This window comes from Rattus norvegicus, chromosome 2 (assembly GCF_021556685.1).
Source record: "Rattus norvegicus strain SHRSP/BbbUtx chromosome 2, alternate assembly SHRSP_T2T, whole genome shotgun sequence".
NCBI lineage: Eukaryota > Metazoa > Chordata > Mammalia > Rodentia > Muridae > Rattus > Rattus norvegicus.
In genome coordinates this window covers 86923632-86944978 of record NC_141535.1, presented here as the reverse complement: position 1 = coordinate 86944978, position 21347 = coordinate 86923632, and the positions used below count along the sequence as shown (strand labels likewise).

General features: G+C 38.9%; 1 protein-coding gene across 4 annotated transcripts in view; it reads right to left on the bottom strand.

Moving 5' to 3' along the window:
• Positions 1–21347, bottom strand: part of LOC102546663 (tyrosine-protein phosphatase non-receptor type substrate 1-like) — an 83177-nt gene that overhangs the window by 6394 nt on the left and 55436 nt on the right. For 2 of the 4 annotated variants that reach the window (XM_087640126.1, XM_087640121.1), the window contains exons 2-3: positions 10449–10805; positions 8737–9093 (exon numbers count right to left, since the gene is read on the bottom strand). In XM_087640126.1, the coding sequence (XP_087496252.1) occupies positions 8737–9093; positions 10449–10805 (714 nt within the window). Of the gene's footprint in view, positions 1–7022; positions 9094–10448; positions 10806–16592; positions 16701–21347 lie in introns of all 4 variants that reach the window. The other 2 variants (XM_087640135.1, XR_015674310.1) reach the window with 2 other exon arrangements.

Here is a 21347-nt window from a genome sequence, read left to right as displayed (position 1 = left end):
AGCAGTATTACAGAGCAATAGTGATAAAAACTGCATGGTATTGGTACAGAGACAGACAGATACACCAATACAATAGAAGTGAAGACCCAGAAATGAACCCACATACCTATGGTCACTTGATTTTTGACAAAGGAGCCAAAACCATCCAATGGAAAAAAGATAGCATTTTCAGCAAATGGTGCTGGTTCAACTGGAGGTCAACATGTAGAAGAATGCAGATTGATCCATTCTTATCACCCTGTACAAAGCTTAAGTCCAAGTAGATCAAGGACCTCCACATCAAACCTGATACACTCAAACTAATAGAAGAAAAATTAAGGAAGCATCTGGAACACAGGGGCAGAGGAAAAAATTTCCTGAACAAAACACCAATGGCTTATGCTCTAAGATCAAGAATCGACAAATGGGATCTCATAAAACTGCAAAGCTTCACTGTGGTTAGGACAAAACGGCATCCAACAGATTGGGAAAAGATCTTTACCAATCCTACAACAGATAGAGGCCTTATATCCAAAATATGCAAATAACTCAAGAAGTTAGACCGCAGGGAAACAAATAACCCTATTAAAAATGGTGTTCAGAGCTAAACAAAAAATTCACAGCTGAGGAATGCCGATTGGCTGAGAAACACCTAAAGAAATGTTCAACATCTTTAGTCATAAGGGAAATGCAAATCAAAACAACCCTGAGATTTCACCTCACAACAGTGAGAATGGCTAACATCAAAAACTTAGGTGACAGCAGATGCTGGCGAGGATGCAGAGAAAGAGGAACACTCCTCCATTGTTGGTGGGATTGCAGACTGTTACAACCATTCTGGAAATCAGTCTGGAGGTTCCTCAGAAAATTGGACATTGAACTGCCTGAGGATACAGCTATACCTCTCTTGGGCATATACCCAAAAGATGCCCCAACATATAAATAAGACACATGCTCCACTATGTTCATCGCAGCCTTATTTATAATAGCCAGAAGCTGGAAAGAACCCAGATGCCCTCCAACAGAGGAATGGATACAGAAAATGTGGTACATCTACGCAATGGAATATTACTCAGCTATCAAAAACAACGGCTTTATGAAATTCGTAGGCAAATGGTTGGAACTGGAAAATATCATCCTGAGTGAGCTAACCCAATCACAGAAAGACATACATGGTATGCACTCACTGATAAGTGGCTATTAGCCCAAATGCTTGAATTACCCTAGATGCCTAGAACAAATGAAACTCAAGACGGATGGTCAAAATGTGAATGCTTCATTCCTTCTCTAAAAGGGGAACAAGAATACCCTTGGCAGGGAAGAGAGAGGCAAAGATTAAAACAGATACTGAAGGAACTCCCATTCAGAGCCTGCCCCACATGTGGACCATAAATATACAGCCACCCAATTAGACAAATGGATGAAGCAAAGAAGTGCAGACCGACAGGAGCCGGATGTAGATCGCTCCTGAGAGACACAGCCAGAATACAGCAAATCCAGAGGCGAATGCCAGCAGCAAAACACTGAACTGAGAATAGGACCCCCGTTGAAGGAATCAGAGAAAGAACTGGAAGAGCTTGAAGGGGCTCGAGACCCCATATGTACAACAATGTCAAGCAACCAGAGCTTCCAGGGACTAAGCCACTACCTAAAGACTATACATGGACTGACCCTGGACTCTGACCGCATAGGTAGCAATGAATATCATAGTAAGAGCACCAGTGGAAGGGGAAGCCCTGGGTCCTGCTAAGACTGAACCCCCAGTGAACTAGACCGTTGGGGGGAGGGCGGCAATGGGGGGAGGGTTGGGAGGGGAACACCCATAAGGAAGAGGTAGCACATGCTGGCAATAATGGGGAGCAACAAGAACACTTTTCAATTGCTAGTGTGAGTGAAAATTTGTATAACCACTTTCAATATCCATTTGGTATTTTTTTCCAAAATTGGGAAATAATTCTATCTTAAGACCCAGCTATAGCACTCTGTGCAAATACCCAAAACATGCTCCAACATATCACAAAGACATCTGATTAACTATGTTCATAGCAGCTTTATTCATTATAGCCCAAAACTAGTAACATGTAGATATCTCTTAACTGTAGAATGGATTAAAAATCAAGGTAAATATAAACAACGGATTACTATTATGCTATGAAAAGAATGACATCATGAATTTTGTAGGCAAATGGATGGAACATGAGGATGTCATCCTGAGTGAGGAAACCTAGTACAAAAAAAGACAGATGTGGTATGTACTCACTTATAAAGTACAAGCACAATGCTATATTCCACAGTCACAAAGATGCTAAAGAAGAAGGAAGGCACTATCAAGGAAGTGAGAATTTCACTTAGAAGGGTGAATAAAATAGGCATAAGAGACAAATGAGGGGAGGGATTTGGGAATGTGGGATTTGGGGAAAGGTCTAAGGGCTTCAGAGTCAGATATGGAAAGGATTAGAAAGATGGCTAGTTGGCCATGAAAATTATTGGAAATCTGAAATTGATAGTGGTGAGCACATAAAAAGGTCTGTATGATGAGACAGAGACCTGGAATAAGGGAGGCAGTCAAGAATCAGTAGGGTTAATTTTACTTGGCACTTACTACATTGGAGATGTGGAACCTGAAGAGGCCATCATCTGTAGCCAGACAGAGCCAAACAGTAACCCCAGGGGAGCAATAGAGCCACCAACCCACACACAAATTTTCCAATCTTAAACACTTCAAGTCTATAAGAGATACAGGAATGGGAGAATGGAACAGATACTGAGGAAATGGCCATTCAATAAGTGTTCCAGGTTGAGACACATCCCATGAATAAGCACCAATCCTTAACCCCAATAATGATACTGTTATGTTTACAGAAAGAAGCATGTAGTCTTCTGAGTGGCTCCACTCAGCCACCGACTGAGACAGATACAAACACCCACAGTTGAAGAGTTGATGGAGTATGAGGATTCTTATAAAAGAATATTAGGGAAGATTGTGGACTTGAAGGTGTTGGGAATGCCAAAGGAAAACAACAAAGTCAACTAACCTGGAACTTTTGGGTTCTCAGACTCTGAACCAACAACCAAAGGACATACTGTGATGGATTTAGGCCTCCCTGTACATAAATAGCAGTTGTGCAGCTTGGCTTTCATGTGGGTCCCTCACTACTGAAACAGGAACTATACCAAAAGCTTTTGCCTGAATGTGGGATATGTTCTAGCTCTGCTGCCTTGTCTGGATACAGTGGGAGAGGAACTGCATAGCATCACATGAACGCAATGTGTCTCATTGGTGGAGAATTACCAGAAGGACCCCACTTGCTTAGAGGAGAAGAGGAGGGTTGTGGGGGAAGGATTGTCAGAGGAGGTGACTAAGACGGGGGTGGCAAGTGGGATGTAAAGTGAATAAGTAAACAAGAAAAAAGTAAAAGAAAGAAAATATAGGTATATATTTCTCCATTGTCCCAACATCAGGTCTCCCACTTATAGCACTATATTTTATTAACAAAATTTTACAGAAAGTAGATGAAACTTTAAACTGAACCTTTTACAAGAGTGATTACATCTTTAGGACATGAATGAGTTCTGGAACACTGCAATTCCAAAGGAAATTTTTCTGGATCATATTTGCCCCTCCTAATAGCCATATATTGGCTTCCTTTGCTCCTGACCAAACAGCTTTGTCACAATTTAGGTGAATCATCTGCAGTGTACAAGCAGACTACTAGTTTTTCTGTGCAATGTATTAACTTAACAGATTATTAGTTTCAACCAACCTAAATATTTAGGGTTTCATCAGTTAGTACCTGAAGTCTCAACCAGGTTTCTCTGCTATTTGTAACCCACCCCTTCCATGCTTTCACCAATTAATTTTTAAAAAGAGTCTTGTTTTATAACCTTCTTCTATTTCTACAAAAATGTTACAAACTACTTCCACAGGTGGCTGCCAGGTCACTGAAACCTGTGTTCCTGTGACTTGGTAATTGATAGTTGGATTCAGAATGAAATATTTATTGTCATCTTTGAGGAGAAAATTATAGTTCTATCTCAACTGTTAAATGCTTCTTTTTAGAATCCTGTGGGTCAGGGAGTTCAGTTTTCAAATTCTGGGAGAACTGGTCCCTAGGGAAGATTACAGAGTTAGTGTGATCCAGATATGCTCCTAATTGGTAGTACTTTGCATGATCCTTGCCCCAAGATGGTTTAAGTCTTTCAAGTACTCAGGAAGAGCTGTGAACTGGATGTACACATGAAAGAGATGGTAAATAGAAAGAAAGAGGGTTAAAAGGCTGCCTTGTATAGATATAAGCATCTTGGAAAATTATATATATATATATATATATATATATATATATATATATATATATATATATATGAACGAAAGAACTCTGGTGAAGTATAAATCATCCTGAGGGGAACACTTGCAGGAATACATGTAAGAAATGTATGAAAATTTTATATATAACAGTTCATATTACAGAGTAATGGTGATTAAAAACAGTATGATATTGGTGCAAAGACAGACATGTTGATCAAGGGAATAAAATTGAAGATCTAGAAGTAAAAGCACACACTTATGGACACATAATCTTTGACCAAATTGCCAAAAATATACAATAGAAAAATGAAATCATTTTCACTGAATGGTGGTGGTTTAACTGGCACTCTGTATGTAGAAAAATGAAAAGAGATCCATATTTGTCACCTTGACAAATAGCTCAATTTCAAGCACAACAATTATGTAAGCATAAAACCAGACATATAGAATCTAACTGAAGAGAAAGTGGGAAAGAGCCTTGAAATCATTGGCCCAAAGGGAAATTTCCTAAGCAGCACTGCAATGGCTCTTGCTCTAAGATCAAGAATTGATAAATGGGACCTCGTGGAACTGAGAAGCTTCTGAAAGGCAAAGACCTTACAAGACAGGTCAAAACAGCAACCTACAGATTGGGAAATATCTTCACAAATCCTACATCTGATAGAGGGCTAATGTCCATATTATATAAAGAACTCAAGAAGCTAAACACTAAAAACAAACGACCCAATAAAAAAAAACTGGGGCATAGAATTAAACAGAGAGTTTACAACAGAGGAATATTGAATGGCTGAGGCACACTTAATGTTCAAAGTCTTCAGTCATCAGAAAAATGTAAATCAAAATGAACCTGAGATTTCACCTTTCACCAATCAAAATACCTAAGATCAAACCCTCAGGTCACAGCACGTGTTGACAAGGATGTGGAGAAGAGAAGCACTCTTCCATTGTTGGTGGGACTGCAAACTTCTACAACCTCTCTGGAAATCAACCTGGAGATTCCTTAGAAAATTGGAAATATATCTACCTGAAGAACCAGATATATCACTCGTGGGCATATACCTAAAGGATCCCCAACATGGCACAGAGGAATGTGTTCCACTATGTTCATAGCAGCCTTGTTTGTGATGGCCAGAAGCTGGAAACAACACAGACGGTCCACAACAGAAGAATGAATACTGAAAATGTGGTTCATTTATACAATGGAATCCTTCTCAGCTATTAAAGACAAGGGCATCTGGAGTTTTGCAGAAAAATGGATGGAAGTAGAAAATATTATCCTGAGTGAGGTAACTCAGACACAAAAGGACATGTAGATATGTACTCACTAATAAGTAGATATTACCCAAAGTAGTATAGAATACCCAGGATACAGTTCACAGACCTCAAGATTAACAAGCTGAAGTGCCTCAATCCCACTTGGGAGTGAAAAGAAAGCAAGGAGGGAGAGACCTGTGCGGGAGAGGGGACAGGGAGGGAAAGAGGGGTGCATGATAAGGTATTGGGTGCAGGAAACAGTATTGAAGCCACATGGCCAGCAGAAAGAATGGAAACAGGCAATCTCAGGAGGCAGGAGGTGGGGGGACTTTTCAGAATGTACCCAAGACCTGGGAAATGGGAGACTCTCTGGACTCAAAGGGAGGAACCTTCGATGAAATATCCTACACTGCGGAGAGGGAACTCCTAGAGTCCACTGTCAGCAGAAAGACTGGGCATCAAGTGACAGATTGGATTGCCATCCCATAGTCTAAAATTCTGACCCTGAAATGTTCCTTTTTAAAAGGGACAAAAATGGAGAAGAGACTGAGGGAAAGGAGATCTAGTGACAAACCCAAATTACATTTCAGCTCAAGGAGGCTCCAAGGCCTGACAATATTATTAATGCTGTGGTGTGCTAACAGACAGGAACCTACCATGTCTGAGATTAGTTTAATAAGGCTGTATTGTTTCAACCTTAGGGAACATAATTTTATTCACTGAAAGATGTCTCTACCATATTACATAGGTTTTAGGGTGTTTTGTACATCAGGATTGTCCTTGATTTTCTGAAACATGAGGGGTTGTCATATCTCAACAAGGTATTCTCACAGCTCTATCAAGAAAATAATCCCAAATATCTCCTGTTGCCTCAAATCATGTGTATGATATTTCAGTGCCAAGACCCATATTAGAACACCTAAAGGAAAATGGATCTGGGATCTCTCTGTTTCCAAGGAAATTCCAAAAGTAGCCAGATCAAGAGCTGCCAACCATATCCTAAGTTCAGGTCAATAAACCAAAAGCCAACAGAGGGAAAATGGAATGTCTAAGATCACATGACACATTAGTAGCATAATTACAGTGGTGAAATATTTTCTAGCAGTCAGAAGTTTCTTTAAGTATGTTGTATGACTCCTTCATTGGAGCAAGTCTATAATTTGGTTTTGCTGGGAGAAAGTACCCTATTTTGAACATTTTTTCCTGGATACATGCCAAAGAGTAGCAGTGCTGGATTTGCATACTCTATTTAGATTCAATCTTCTTTTGTAACGATCACTGTAATCCTGATGCTCCTAATGATCTTGACTCTACCATCCAAGAATATGTGAGTGGTTTTTCTTCTTTTCTTTTTTTTTCTTTTCTTTTTTTTTTCTTTTTCGGAGCTGGGTACCAAACCTAAGGCCTTGCACTTGCTAGGCAAGTGCTCTACCACTGAGCTAAATCCCCAACCCCTTTTCTTCTTTTCTTAAGGAACACCTACCATTGACCATGGCTGTAATCATCACCAAAGAGAAAACTGTGCAGAAAGTAAGATTTCTCACCCCATGGCCTTCTGATGCCAGACACTCATTGTTTCTCTGGGTAGTCATAACTCTCTCAAAATGGGTCTAAGTATTCTCATTCTACAGAAAGAAAACTAAGGGTCAGTTCAATGAGTTCTTCGAGGTTTACAACTATGATATACATACCACCTCTGTCTTGGCATGCTGTTGTGTTGGGTGATATACAGAGACCCAGGATTTCATTCTGAAGAATCTGTGATCACCACCACATTACAGATGATGATACCAAGGCTGAAACAAAAACGGTCTTTCTTCCTTTACTGTATCACAGGGGTCATTTTCTGTGACTTCACATTCATTTCTGAAAAGAAAGGTGCTGTACTCCACTGAAGCCAACTCACTTACATTGCTCTCTTTCTACTCTAAGAATCCAATGTGAGGAGGAATTCTATGCTACATCCCTGTTCCAGGTAGCAATGGACAGAAAAAATGCCTTTGCTTCAAGGGGCCCAGATTCCTGTACATCCCAATTTATTTCTTATTCACATTTCCAATACTAGAAACAATTGGCAAATTTGTTCTGTAGTTCCAGCTCAGAGAATAAGTTATGTAGGAAGAAAAGCATCTGTGTCATGTTACACTATGGGAGTGGTTGTAGTCAACATTTGCTTCTTTGCTACCTGTTCACATGTCAGGTCCTTCTGTCAACTTCAGGGTCTTCTCTCAAGAGAAGAATTGGCCTCACTTTTATGGAATTTTTTAGAGAAAATGACATCACAGGGGTAGAGCATATAGCAATTGCTATTTGTTACCCCTCCATCTTCTAACATTAAGGATATCCTTATAACAAATGAAATAACAGAGAAAAAGCTAGCATCACTGGAATGCTATGGACTTAATCTTACCTCAGTCACTTGCTGATTGGGCTTTCCTAATCATTACATTTCTAAAAATTTCAGTGTCCTGGTTCAAGGTTGAATATGTGTGAATTCATGGTGAGCCCATTGTCCTTGACTATCATCACTGCAGGGTTGTGAGAATATTTGCTACACCACACTCAAGTGGGGAAATGGTAACATCCTTTACAACTAATTCACTTTAAAATCCCACAGCCCGCAAATAAAGAAGACATGTTTCTTTATGTCCAGGGTTGGGGAACATAAAATAGGTCCACTTTGGTCCTATGTAGCTGCTAACTGCTAATGACTAACTACTGTTTAAGCAGCCAAAAATAAAAAAACAATAGCAATAGATTTTTTTATTCAATTCCTTGCTGCTATGCAACAGGTGTGTTGATTTTTAAACACAGGATAAGCAAGAAAGGTTTGAGGATGTTTTAGAAGTTATAAGCAACAATCCATTATAGTTAGAGAAAAAGAAGGCTGGAGTCATGTAGGACAGTCATGAATTTCATGGACTTTTTACAGCCACTAATATGAGATAGTCTGAGAAATATGTTTGGTGGGGCAGGCAGACAAATATATCAATTTACATCCATTTCCCAGAAGGGAAAACCTCTAATACATAGCATATCCTCTCTTCCCCTCAGCTTTCTTGGTCCAGAGATGGAGCAATTTGAACCTATGTATATTGGGGTCCCTTCTAAATGTGTATTTTGCTGTTCATAGAGTATTGAACATTATTTCAACCTATATGAGAAATCAAGGATAAAAAAGAAAATGTGGTACTTACCAAATACTAACAACTCAGTGCCACCTCCAGACTGAATCTCAATGTCAGGCTCTACTATTCCTTTCTGGAACTTCACACAGTAGTAGGTACCTGCGTCAGCAGGTGTGACATTATTGATGTGGATGGAAAAGTCCAGGTTGTTTCTCTTTGTAGCATCTGAAGCATTTGTTACTCTGGGGAAATGATCTCCAACAAAATCATATATCAGGTGTCTGCTGTGTGCTACACTCCTGAACCACCTAATGGGCCCCACAGGGATGAGAGATGTCACCGTACAATTCAGAGTGACTGATCTTCCAGCATCAACAGAAACTGATTTGTCAGGCTGGATCACCTTCAGCTCTTTCATATTTGCTCCTACCGAAACAAACAAACAAACAAACACCCAACAACAAACATCAGTTAGTGCTCATCCTGGTGGAAAGCTACAGGCTACTCAAGTGTATGAGAAAATTAAACCTTAGTCACTAGGACTCTGCATGAACATTAGCATAGTTCTTCTTATATAGGTTTTTTAATATAAGAATATAGTATAGAAGAGGAAATAGAGGAATAGAAACTTAAAACTTCATAGGATTTTGATTGAAGTCCTAATTTTGTTTGGAATTATTATGCTTCATCAAAATCTGATTCTAATTCTGATTCATTTTCTGTGAAAATGGCCTAGGGAAATTCTGCTTTAATGCTGTTGGATGTGATTGTGTCACCCTTTTACACCAGTTAGAAATGAGTATAAGGGCTTAAGTATAATGAGGTATAGGAATAAATATAGGAATAGGTATAAATAGGAATCTTGATTACAAGATTCCTATGATGATATATATGTTATCTGATAGAGAGACCATGTCATAGAGAGGTCCTAAAACATGTATCCTAATTAAGAATTAAAACCTGCAGCCAGAAGAGATAAGAGCCTCATCTGCTCTATTAACCCTTACATTCCCACTTCCTTGATTTAGAACCCAAAGGCACAAGCTTATCACGTCCAACACAAATCAACAATTCCCAACCCACTTCACTGTCCCTCCCCCCAACCCCAGTTTCACTACTCAGGTGAACATTCACTGTTCAAGTGCTGGCTATACCATTCACAAATGGCAAGAGCCCTACCTAGAGTCTGCCCTTCTCACTTTCTTGGTTTGGAAACCATTACCCAAGCCCCTCACACATTCCCCTACACACTGCCCCTGCCTCATTCCATATACATTTCCCTATTTGGGCAGAGATCTACTGCTTATGTGCAATCACACAACCCCGAACAGATAAGTTCCCCATATGCAATCTAAAACCTTTTACTCCCTCCTTTCAGAACTAAATGACTGAAACTTCTAACGTGTTGGATGATTTGCCTTGAGGAGCTCTGCCCTATCCATTCATTAAAATGTGGATGTCTGTTCATCTATATGTATGTGTGTAAGTATATTTATGTATGTAAGCTTGTATAAATGCTTGTGGAACTGATTGTGGCTGACATTGGGGTCCAGCCAGAGTATGGGTGTATGTATGTGTGGTTTTATGTGGTGTGTGTGTGTGTGTGTGTGTGTGTGTGTATGTGTGTCCACATTTGCATGTATAAAATATTTTGATTCATTTTTTCTTCCTCTCTTGCTCACAAAGAGTTAATACGCTTCACCACAGGGGCTTCTGGCTGCCTGAACACAGTTTCAATCTGTAGGAGAAATCAAGGATGAAAAGGAAAATGTGGTACTTACCATGCACAAACAACTCAGTGCCACTTCCAGACCGAATCTCAATGTCAGGCTCTATCATTCCTTTCTGGAACTTCACACAGTAGTAGGTACCCGCATCAGCAAGTGTAATATTACTGATGCGGATGGAAAAGTCCATGATGTTTCTCTTTGTAACATCTGCAATATTTGTTATTCTGGGGAAATATTCTCCCATGAAACTAAACACTAGTTTTCTATTTTGTCCTTCACCCTTGAACCATTTCATGGGCCCCACAGGGGTGAGAGATGTCACTGTGCAATTCAGAATAACTGACCCTCCATCATGAACAGAAACTAATTTCTGAGGCTGGATCACCTTAAGCTCTTTCATATCTGCTCCTGCAAAAAAAAAATCAGTTAGTGGTCATCCTGATTAAAAGCCACAGGCTCCTCAAGTATATGAGAAAGTAAAAAATAAATAATAAAAAAAAAACTTACTCACTAGAACTTGTTGGGAGCGATGCCCTTAAAACCCTCCATTATTGATATCAATATTATAGTTAGAGTTAAGTATGACTGGGTTTATGGGAAATTCCCAGCCAGCTGCAGAAGACTAATACAAATCTGGTGGTCAGGATGACTAGTGATATGACAAACTTGTGACCTCTCTCAAAAATACATCTGATGTCAGGATGCCCAGTGATATGACAAATTTGTGACCTTTCTAAGAGACCAACATCCTGTTGACATCAGGTGACCATAAGAGTACTGTGTCCTTAACCTGTGTGAATGTTTCCCACTTTCTACCCCCCCTCTTTTACCCCTGCTATGGTATAAATTCAGCCTTGGGAAAAAATAAGATTGTAGCCTTGATAAGACTCTTTTCTTGGCATCCTTCTTTGGGTCTCTTATCCTCCATTCTCTTCTAGGTACCCTCTGTACCCTGTTGACTGTCCTGCAGGCTGGCACAAGATCTCAGCATGAGCATTAGCATAGGTCTTCTAACATGAGCTTTTTAATACAAGAATATAATACAGAAAAGAAAATTGAATAACAACGATGGCTGGAACTTGGCAATATTCTGATTGAACCCCTAACTTTGTATGGTATTATCATGCTTCATCCAATATCTGCCTCTGTTTCATTTTCTCTTCAAGTAGCCTAAGGAAATTCTGTCATAATAGGGTTTGTTGTGATTATGTAACTCTTTTACACCAATGATACATGTATATAAGTGCTTAACTATAATGAGGTATATATTTGATTACAAAATTTTATGATGGTACTAGTTTTATCAGGTAAAGTGATCATGCCATAAAAAGGTCTATGAATTCTAATTAAGAAATTTTCCAGCCAGAAAAGGTAAGGACCTCATCTATTGTCTGAACCCTTCTATACTCATTTCCTTTGATATAGAGCCCAAAGAAACAATCTCCTCACACTGAACGCAAATCTCTATCTTTCTTCCCACTTTACTTTCCTCCCAGTTCCACTACTCAGGTGAACATTCACTATTCAGGTTCTGGCCATACCATTAAAAATGGCAGGAGCCCTACCTACAGTCTGAACTCCCTATTTCATTGCTTTATAAGTCATAACGCCAAGCCCCTGATACCTTCCACTACACACTGCCCCTACCTAATTCAACGTTTCCCCCTATTTGGGCAGAGATTCATTGTTCATGTGCAGAGCACACAATCTCAAACAGGTAAGATTCCCATCTGTAATTGAAACCCTTCTATTCCCTCTTTTAAGAATTAAATGACTGAAACTTCTAATATGTTCTTGGATGGTGGGCATTGAAGAATTTGTGCCCTGTCTATTCATCCATTCTTTCAAATGTTTATATCTATTTGTCTATATGCACATGTGAAGGTATATTTATGCATGTAAACATTTGGGAATGCTTGTAGTGATGATTGTGCTTGTATAAAGCATTTTAATTTATTTTCTTTCCTTCCTATGTGGCTCACAAGGTGTTAACAAGTCTCGCCATAGAGGCTTCTGGCTGCCATGACAGAATAGAGAACAATAGCAGTAACATCTTCACTCAATTCCATGCAGCTATACATCAGGTAATAGTCTCCCAAGTTAGTAATTTTTAAACACAGAATGATCAAGAAATGTTTTTAGAAATTCTTTAGAAGTTATAAGCAACAATTCAGTATAGTTAGAGAAATAGAAGGCCAGAGACCATAAGTATTCAAAGATACCTCTACATCCAATGATGTGTCTCACTTCAAATCTTTCCAAAGTGTGCTGGCTCCTGGAAAGAACACATACCTACACATCCAAACCACCAAATAGTTGCAAAATGCTGTTATTCGTGTAGATATCCATTACTCAGTTGAAGATCATGAAAGCCAGAAGAGATCTATACCTGCTGTATTAAACCTCCTACATCCTCAGTTTGAGGTCATGACACAAGCAACTGATACTTCCTGCTGTCCATTGGCCCTTTCTATACACCTTTCCCTAATAGGACAGACAATGATTGTCTAAGTGCAGGCCACAGATTGAAGACAAGATATGATCCCCACCAGCTCTCTGAACAAACCAACAAATTCCATTCAGGGTAAAGAGACCCAAGTTTCTGATACATCCTCTACTACCTCCTGCCTGTTACCATACCCCACCTATTCATAGATTGATAATGTAAACTCCACTAATCTAAAGAAAGAGATGCCCATAAACATAAAAGAATCCTACAGAACTCCAAATAGATTGGACCAGAAAAGAAATTCCTCCCATCACAAAATAGTCAAAACATCAAATGCAAAAAACAAAGCAAAACAAAACAAAACAAAAAGAATTTTAAAAGCAGTAAGGGAAAAAGGTCAAGTAACATGTAAAGGCAGACCTATCAGAATTATACCAGCTTTCTCACCAGAGACTGTGTAAGTCAAAAAATCCTTGACAGATGTCATACAGACACTAAAAGAAAAAAATTCCAGCCGAGGCTCTAATATCCAGCAAAACTCTCAATCAACATAGATGGAAAAACCAAGACATTCAAGAACAAAATGAAGTTTACACAATATCTTTCCAACAATCCAGCCCTACAAAGGATAATACATAAAAACACTCTAACATAAGGAGGGAAAATACACCTGACAGAAAGCAAGAAAGTACTCTCCTTGCAACAGAACCAAGAGAAGAGAGCCACACAAACATAATTTCATCTCTAACAGCAAAAATAGCAGGAAACAACAATCACTATTCCTTAATATCTCTTAACATAAGTGGGCCCAATTTCCTAACATAAGGATATATACTAAAAGAATGGATACAAAAAGAGGACCCAGCAATTTGCTGCATACAAGAAACATACATCAGTGACAAAGACAGACAGTACCTCTGATTCAAATTCTGACAAACAAATTTCTGAGCAAATGGTCACAAAAACAAGCTGGAGTAGCCATTCTATCATTGAATAAAATAGACTTTAACCACAAATTTTCCAAAAAGATGAGGAAGGACACTTCATATTCATCAAAGCAAAAAATCCACTAAGATGAATTCTTAATCCGGGATATCTGTGCTCCAAATGCATGGGTAGCTATATTCATACAAGAAACCATATTAAAGTTCAAAGCACACACTGTATCTCACAGGTAATAGTGGGAGATTTCAACACCCACTCTCATCAATGAACAGACCACAGAAACAGAAACTAAACAGAGACACACTGAAACTAAAAGAAGTTATGAACCAAATGGATTTCACACACACACACACACACACACACACACACACACACACACACACACACAGAGAGAGAGAGAGAGAGAGAGAGAGAGAGAGAGAGAGAGAGAGAGAGAGGAACATTTCGTCCTAAAAATATTGTGCCTTCTGATCAGTAACATGTGGTACCTTTTCCAAAATTGACCATACAATCAGTCACAAAACAGACCTCAACAGATACAAGAAGATTGAAGTAATCAATTGCATCCTATCAGATGACCACAGAGTAAGCCTGATCTTCAATAACAACACAAACAAGAGTAAGCCCAAATACACACAGAAGTTGAACAATGATTCTAGTCAATGATGACTTGGTCTAGGAAGAAATAAAAAAAAAGAAATTAAAAGTGTTTTAGAATTTTATGAAAATGAGGAACAACAAAACCAAATTTATGGGAAACAATGAAAACACTGCTAAGAGGAAATCTCATAGCTCTGATTGCCTCCAAAAAAAATTGGAGAGCTTGCAGCTTGACACTAACAGCATGATGGCACACCTAAAAGCTCCAGAATAAAAAAAATACCCCCAAGAGGATTAGACAACAGGAAATAATCAAACTTAGCTGAAGTCAACCAACATGAAACAAATAGAATTATACAAAGAATCAACAAAATCATGAGCTGGTTCTTTGAGAAAAACAATAACATAGATAAACCCTTATCCAGAATCACCAGATGGTAAGAGAGTGTATGCAAATTTTAAAAAGTTAAAAATGAAATGGGAGCTATAATAACAGAATCTGAGGAAACTAAAAAAAATTATGTCTGATTATATTTAACAAAACTGGAAATTTTGAATGTAATGAACAAATTTCTAGACAGATACCAGATAACAAATTTAAATCAGGATCAGATAAAGCACCTAAACAGTCCCAGAGCTTCTAATAATAGAAGCATTTATTAAAATTCTCCCAACCAAAAACAGTTCAGGACCAGATGGGCTTAGTAGAGATTGCTATCAGATCTTCATAGAAGACATAATACCAATACTGTCCAAACTATTCCACAAATTAGAAACCCAGGGAATAGTATCACATTCTTTCTGTGAAACCACAATTTTGCTTATACCTAAACCACACAAAGACTCAACAAGAAAGAGAACTTCAGACAAATTTCCCTTAAGAATATCGATGCAAAAATACACAACAAAATGATCACCAACTGAATCCAAGACCTCATCAAAATGATCATCCAACATGATTACTGAGACTACATCCCTGGGATACAGGGATGGTTTAACATACAGAAACCTGTGAATGTAATCCACTGTATAAAAAAACACACAGGAAAAAAATGATCATCTCATTAGATGTCAGAAAGCATTTGACAAAAATCAACACCACTTCATGTTAAAAGTCTTGGAAGGATTAGGAATTCAAGGACAATACCTAAACACAGTAAAAGCAGTACCAGTAGCCAACATCAAACTAAATGGTGATAAACTTGAAGCAATCCCACTAAAATCAGAGACTAGACAAGGCTGCCCAGTCGCTTTGTACTTATTCAATATAGTACTTGAAGTACCCTCCAGAGCAATTAGAGAACAAAAGGAGGTCAAAGGGAAACAAATTGAAAAAGAAAAAGTCAAAATATCACTATTTGCAGATGATATAATAATACAATTAAGTGGCCCCATAAATTTCATGAGGGAATTTCTAAGCCTGTTAAACAAGTTCAACAAAGTGGCTAGATTAAAAACTAACTAAAACAAAACAGTAACCTTACTCTACTTAGAGGATAAACAGGCTAAGACAGAAATTGGGAAAGTGACACCCTTCACAATAGTCACGAAGAACATAAAATACCTCAGTATGACTTAAGCCAAGCAAGTGAAATTTCTGTATAACAATGACTTCAAGTCTCTGTAGAAAGACTTTGAAGAAGATCTCAGAAGACAGAATGATCTTCCATGCTCATGGATTGGCAGGATTACAATAGTAAAAATGGCCATTTTCCCATAGCAATCTACAGAATCAATGCAATCTTCATCAAAATTCCAATGCATTTTACATAGAGTTAGAAAGATTAATTTGGGACTGACCCTGGACTCTGACCTCATAGGTAGCAATGAATATCCTAGTAAGAGCACCAGTGGAAGGGGAAGCCCTGGGTCTTGCTAAGTCTGAACCCCCAGTGAACTAGACTATGGGGAGAGGGCGGCAATGGGGGGAGGGTTGGGAGGGGAACACCCATAAAGAAGGGGAGGGGGGAGGGGGATGTTTGCCCGGAAACCGGGAAAGGGAATAACACTTGAAATGTATATAAGAAATACTCAAGTTAATAAAAAAAAAAGAAAGAAAAGAAAAGGAGAAAAACCAGAATAATAATGATTCACTCTAATATTTATGAGGAAAATGTGTCTAAAACCTTTTCAGGAAAACAGGTTTTGACAGGAAGACTCTGGGGATGCTTAATCTGCTTCTGATTAACAAGGTACTTTACCTGATTCTAATTTATTCTGGTGTCTTCTGCACGAAGAAAAGACATATGTATATTAGTACAACAGGATGTCACCTCTTTCATAAGCTCAATTCCCTGTAGAATGATGCCCTAGACCAAAGGGCAAAGACAATAAGACAAGAAGGGCATTTTATGCAAAAGAAAATTCTGCTCTAGAATGCACTGGGTCTTGAACAATTTCTAGACATTTCATTTTAAGCAGATTAAATTATTAAAAAAAATCAAAATAAATAGCCTGTAAAAACTAAGATCATGGCCATATTTATATCATGATTTCTGATACACCTCTGCAGTAATGATTCCATAAGATATGCCTTTGATATGCCCTTCCTGTTTTTCAGATCCCCAGATTCTCTGGCTGGGGCCTGAAAGTTGCACTTGATTCCTTGCTCTCTCTTTTCTTTGAAGAACATACACAGCTAAACAACTTCTGTCTGACTTTCATATTAAGTAATGATGTGAGACAGTCTCTACAACACTAGCTTAGACAACCTAGAGAAGATGTGGTAATCCCTAACAAAATTTATTTTGATATTTTCTTGTTATTTTCGATTTTTTCTGATTGTGTTATTTAAAATCTCATTCTTAAAAACAATATGATATAAAAAAAAGAAAGATTAATTTGTAAATTCATTTGGAATAACAAAAAAATAAAGAGGGAATTGAAAACTACCCTCAACAAAAAAGAGCTTCTGGAGAAAATCATCATCCCTGACCTGAAGCTATATCACAAAGCAATAATAATAAAAATTGGAATGGCTTTGGTATACAGACTCACAGGTAGATAAATGGAATAAAATCGAAGACTCATAAATGAGCCCACACACCTATAGTCACTTGATCTTTGACAAAGAAGCTAAAACCATCCATTGGAAAAAGTTTATCATTTTCAGCAAATAGTGCTGGTTCAACTGGAGATCATCATGTAGAAGAATGCATATCAATCCATTCTCATCACCTTATACAAAGCTCAAGTCCAAATGGATCAAGGACCACATCCTAAAACCAGATACATTCAAAATAACAGAAGGAACTTGCAGAAGATCTTTGAACACCTGGGTACCTGGGGAAATTTCCTGAAAAGAACACCAGTGCCTTATGCTCCATGATCGAGAATCAACAAATGGACCTCATAAAATTGCAAAGCCTCATTAAGGAAAAAGACACTGTCATCAGGACAAAAGGGCAACCAACAAAGTAGTAAAAGATCTTTAACAATCCTAGATCTGATAGAGGGTTAATATCTAATATATACAAGAACTCAAGAAGTTAGACTCCAGAGAGTCAAATAACCCTATTAAAAAGTGGAATAGATTGTTGTACTCATGGATTGCAAACCTCTTCCGCTCTTTCAATCCTTCCAGTAATTCCCCCAAAGAGGGTCCTGTTCTCAGTTCAGTAGTTTGCTGCTAGCATTGACATCTATATTTGACATGCTCTAGATGTGTCTCTCAAGAGAGATCTATATCTGATCCCTTTGAACATGCACTTTTTAGCTTCATCAATCTTATCTAGTTTTAGTGACAATATACAAAAGGGCCACCTGTGGAGCAGACTCTGAATGGCCATTCCTTTGGTCTCTGCTCTAGACTTTGCTTCCATATTCCCACCTATGGATATTTTTGTTCCCCCTTTTAAGAAGGAATGGGAGCATCCACATTTTGGTAATCCTTCTTCTTGTGCTTCCTGTGGTCTGTGGGTAATCGAGTTTTGGGGCAAATATAAGAACAACAATGCCAAGCAACCAGAGCTTCCAGGAATTAAACCACTACACAAAGACTATACACGGACTGACCCAGGACTCCAACTGCATATGTAGCAGAGAATAGCCTTGTTGGGGCACCAGTAGAAGGGGAAGCCCTTAGTCCTGCCAAGGTTGGCCCCCAGTGCAGGGGATAGATGGGGGGTGCCAAAGGATGTAGATCGAGGGGAACACCAATATGGGGGACAGGGAAAGGATGGGGGCTTATGGGTTGGAAACTAGGAAGGGAATAACATTTGAAATGTAAATAAAGAAATATATCTAATAAAAATGATGCAAACAAGAAAAATGAAGTGTTCCAAAAATAATACTATATATTATTAAAAGAGAAAGTCTAGACTGAGAAGTTCAGGCAATACTGAAACTGCAGGGCAGGACAGACTATCACTTCTGCCCATCTTTGCCCAAATCCCTGGTACAAGAGGAAACTGCATAGTTCCTTCTGAACACAGGAAAATTGGAGCAGCCAGATGCAGGAGTCCCGCAATCCTGATCTGTTCCCAGATCTGAACTGAACCAGTTAAATAGCTCCCTGCACCCAAATCCCGTGATGGGGAGAGCTAGACCCTCTGAGGTGCAGACGTCCCTGACAACTGAGATAAGACTACTCTCTGCTCACATTCCCAACTCAAGAGGAAAACGACTAGCACCATCTGTGCTAGAAGAATGAAAATAGATTCATAATTATTGCCCTGTGCAAAGCTTGAGTCCAAGTGGATCAAGACCTCCACATCAAACCAGACACATCTAAACTAATAGAAGAAAAAGTGGGGAAGAGTCTCGAACACATGGGCATTGGAGAAAATTTCCTGAACAGAACACCAATGGCTTATGTTCTAAGATCAAGAATCGACAAATGGGATCTCATAAAGATGTGAAGAAGATCAAAAACTCATGTAACAATAGATGCTAGCAAGAATGTGGAGAAAGAGGAACACTCCTCCATTGTTTGTGGGATAGCAATCTCATATAACCACTCTGAAAATCAGTCTGGAAGTTCCTCACAAAATTGAATATAGTACTACCTGAGGACCCAGGGGGTACTACTTTTGGGTACATACCCAAATGATGTTCCAAAATATAACAATGACAATGCTCCAGTAGGTTCATAGCAGCCTTATATATAATAGCCAGAAGCTGGAAAGAACCCAGATGTCCTTCAATAGAGGAATGGATACAGAAAATGTGGTACATCTACACAATGGAGCACTAATCTGCTATCAAAAACAATGACTTCATGCAAATCATAGAAAAAATGTATGGAACTGTGAAATATCATGCTTAGTGAGGTAACCCAATCACAGAAAAACACATGTGGTATGCACTCACTTATAAGTGGATACTAGCCACAAAAGTGAAATTACCCAAGAAGATACAATAAAAAATCTACATGAAGCTCAAGAAGAAAGACAACCAAAGTGCAGATTGGGAAAAGATCTTTACCAATCCTATAACAGATAGAGGCCTTATATCCAAAATATACAAAGAACTCAAGAAGTTAGACCGCAGGGAAACAAATAACCCTATTAAAAAATGGGGTTCAGAGCTGAACAAAGAATTCACAGCTGAGGAATGCCGAATGGCTGAGAAACACCTAAAGAAATGTTCAACATCTTTAGTCATAAGGGAAATGCAAATCAAAACAACCCTGAGATTTCACCTCACAACAGTGCGATTGGCTAAGATCAAAAACTCAGGTGACAGCAGATGCTGGCGAGGATGTGGAGAAAGAGGAACACTCCTCCATTGTTGGTGGGATTGCAGACTGGTAAAACCATTCTGGAAATCAGTCTGGAGGTTCCTCAGAAAATTGGACATTGAACTGCCTGAGGATCCAGCTATACCTCTCTTGGGCATATACCCAAAAGATGCCTCAACATATAAAAGAGACACGTGCTCCACTATGTTCATCGCAGCCTTATTTATAATAGCCAGAAAATGGAAAGAACCCAGATGCCCTTCAACAGAGGAATGGATACAGAAAATGTGGTACATCTACACAATGGAATATTACTCAGCTATCAAAAACAACGAGTTTATGAAATTCGTAGGCAAATGGTTGGAACTGGAAAATATCATCCTGAGTGAGCTAACCCAATCACAGAAAGACATACATGGTATGCACTCATTGATAAGTGGCTATTAGCCCAAATGCTTGAATTACCCTAGATCCCTAGAACAAACGAAACTCAAGACGGATGATCAAAATGTGAATGCTTCACTCCTTCTTTAAATGAGGAAAAAGAATACCCTTGGCAGGGAAGGGAGAGGCAAAGATTAAAACAGAGACTGAAGGAACACCCATTCAGAGCCTGCCCCACATGTGGCCCATACATATACAGCCACCCAATTAGACAAGATGGATGAAGCAAAGAAGTGCAGACCGACAGGAGCCGGATGTAGATCGCTCCTGAGAGACACAGCCAGAATACAGCAAATATAGAGGCGAATGCCAGCAGCAAACCACTGAACTGAGAATAGGTCCCCTATTGAAGGAATCAGAGAAAGAACTGGAAGAGCTTGAAGGGGCTCGAGACCCCAAAAGTACAACAATGCCAAGCAACCAGAGCTTCCAGGGACTAAGCCACTACCTAAAGACTATACATGGACTGACCCTGGACTCTGACCCCATAGGTAGCAATGAATATCCTAGTAAGAGCACCAGTGGAAGGGGAAGCCCTGGGTCCTGCTAAGACTGAACCCCCAGTGAACTAGTCTATGGGGGGAGGGCGGCAATGGGGGGAGGGTTGGGAGGGGAACACCCATAAGGAAGGGGAGGGGGGAGGGGGATGTTTGCCCGGAAACCGGGAAAGGGAATAACACTCGAAATGTATATAAGAAATACTCAAGTTAATAAAAAAAAAAAAAGAATTACTTCTATTAACAGAAAAAAAAAATAAATAAAGATGACCAAGGCCTTAAAAGAGGAAATGGACAGATACAGGACAGAAATACAGAAAATATAATCAAATAGA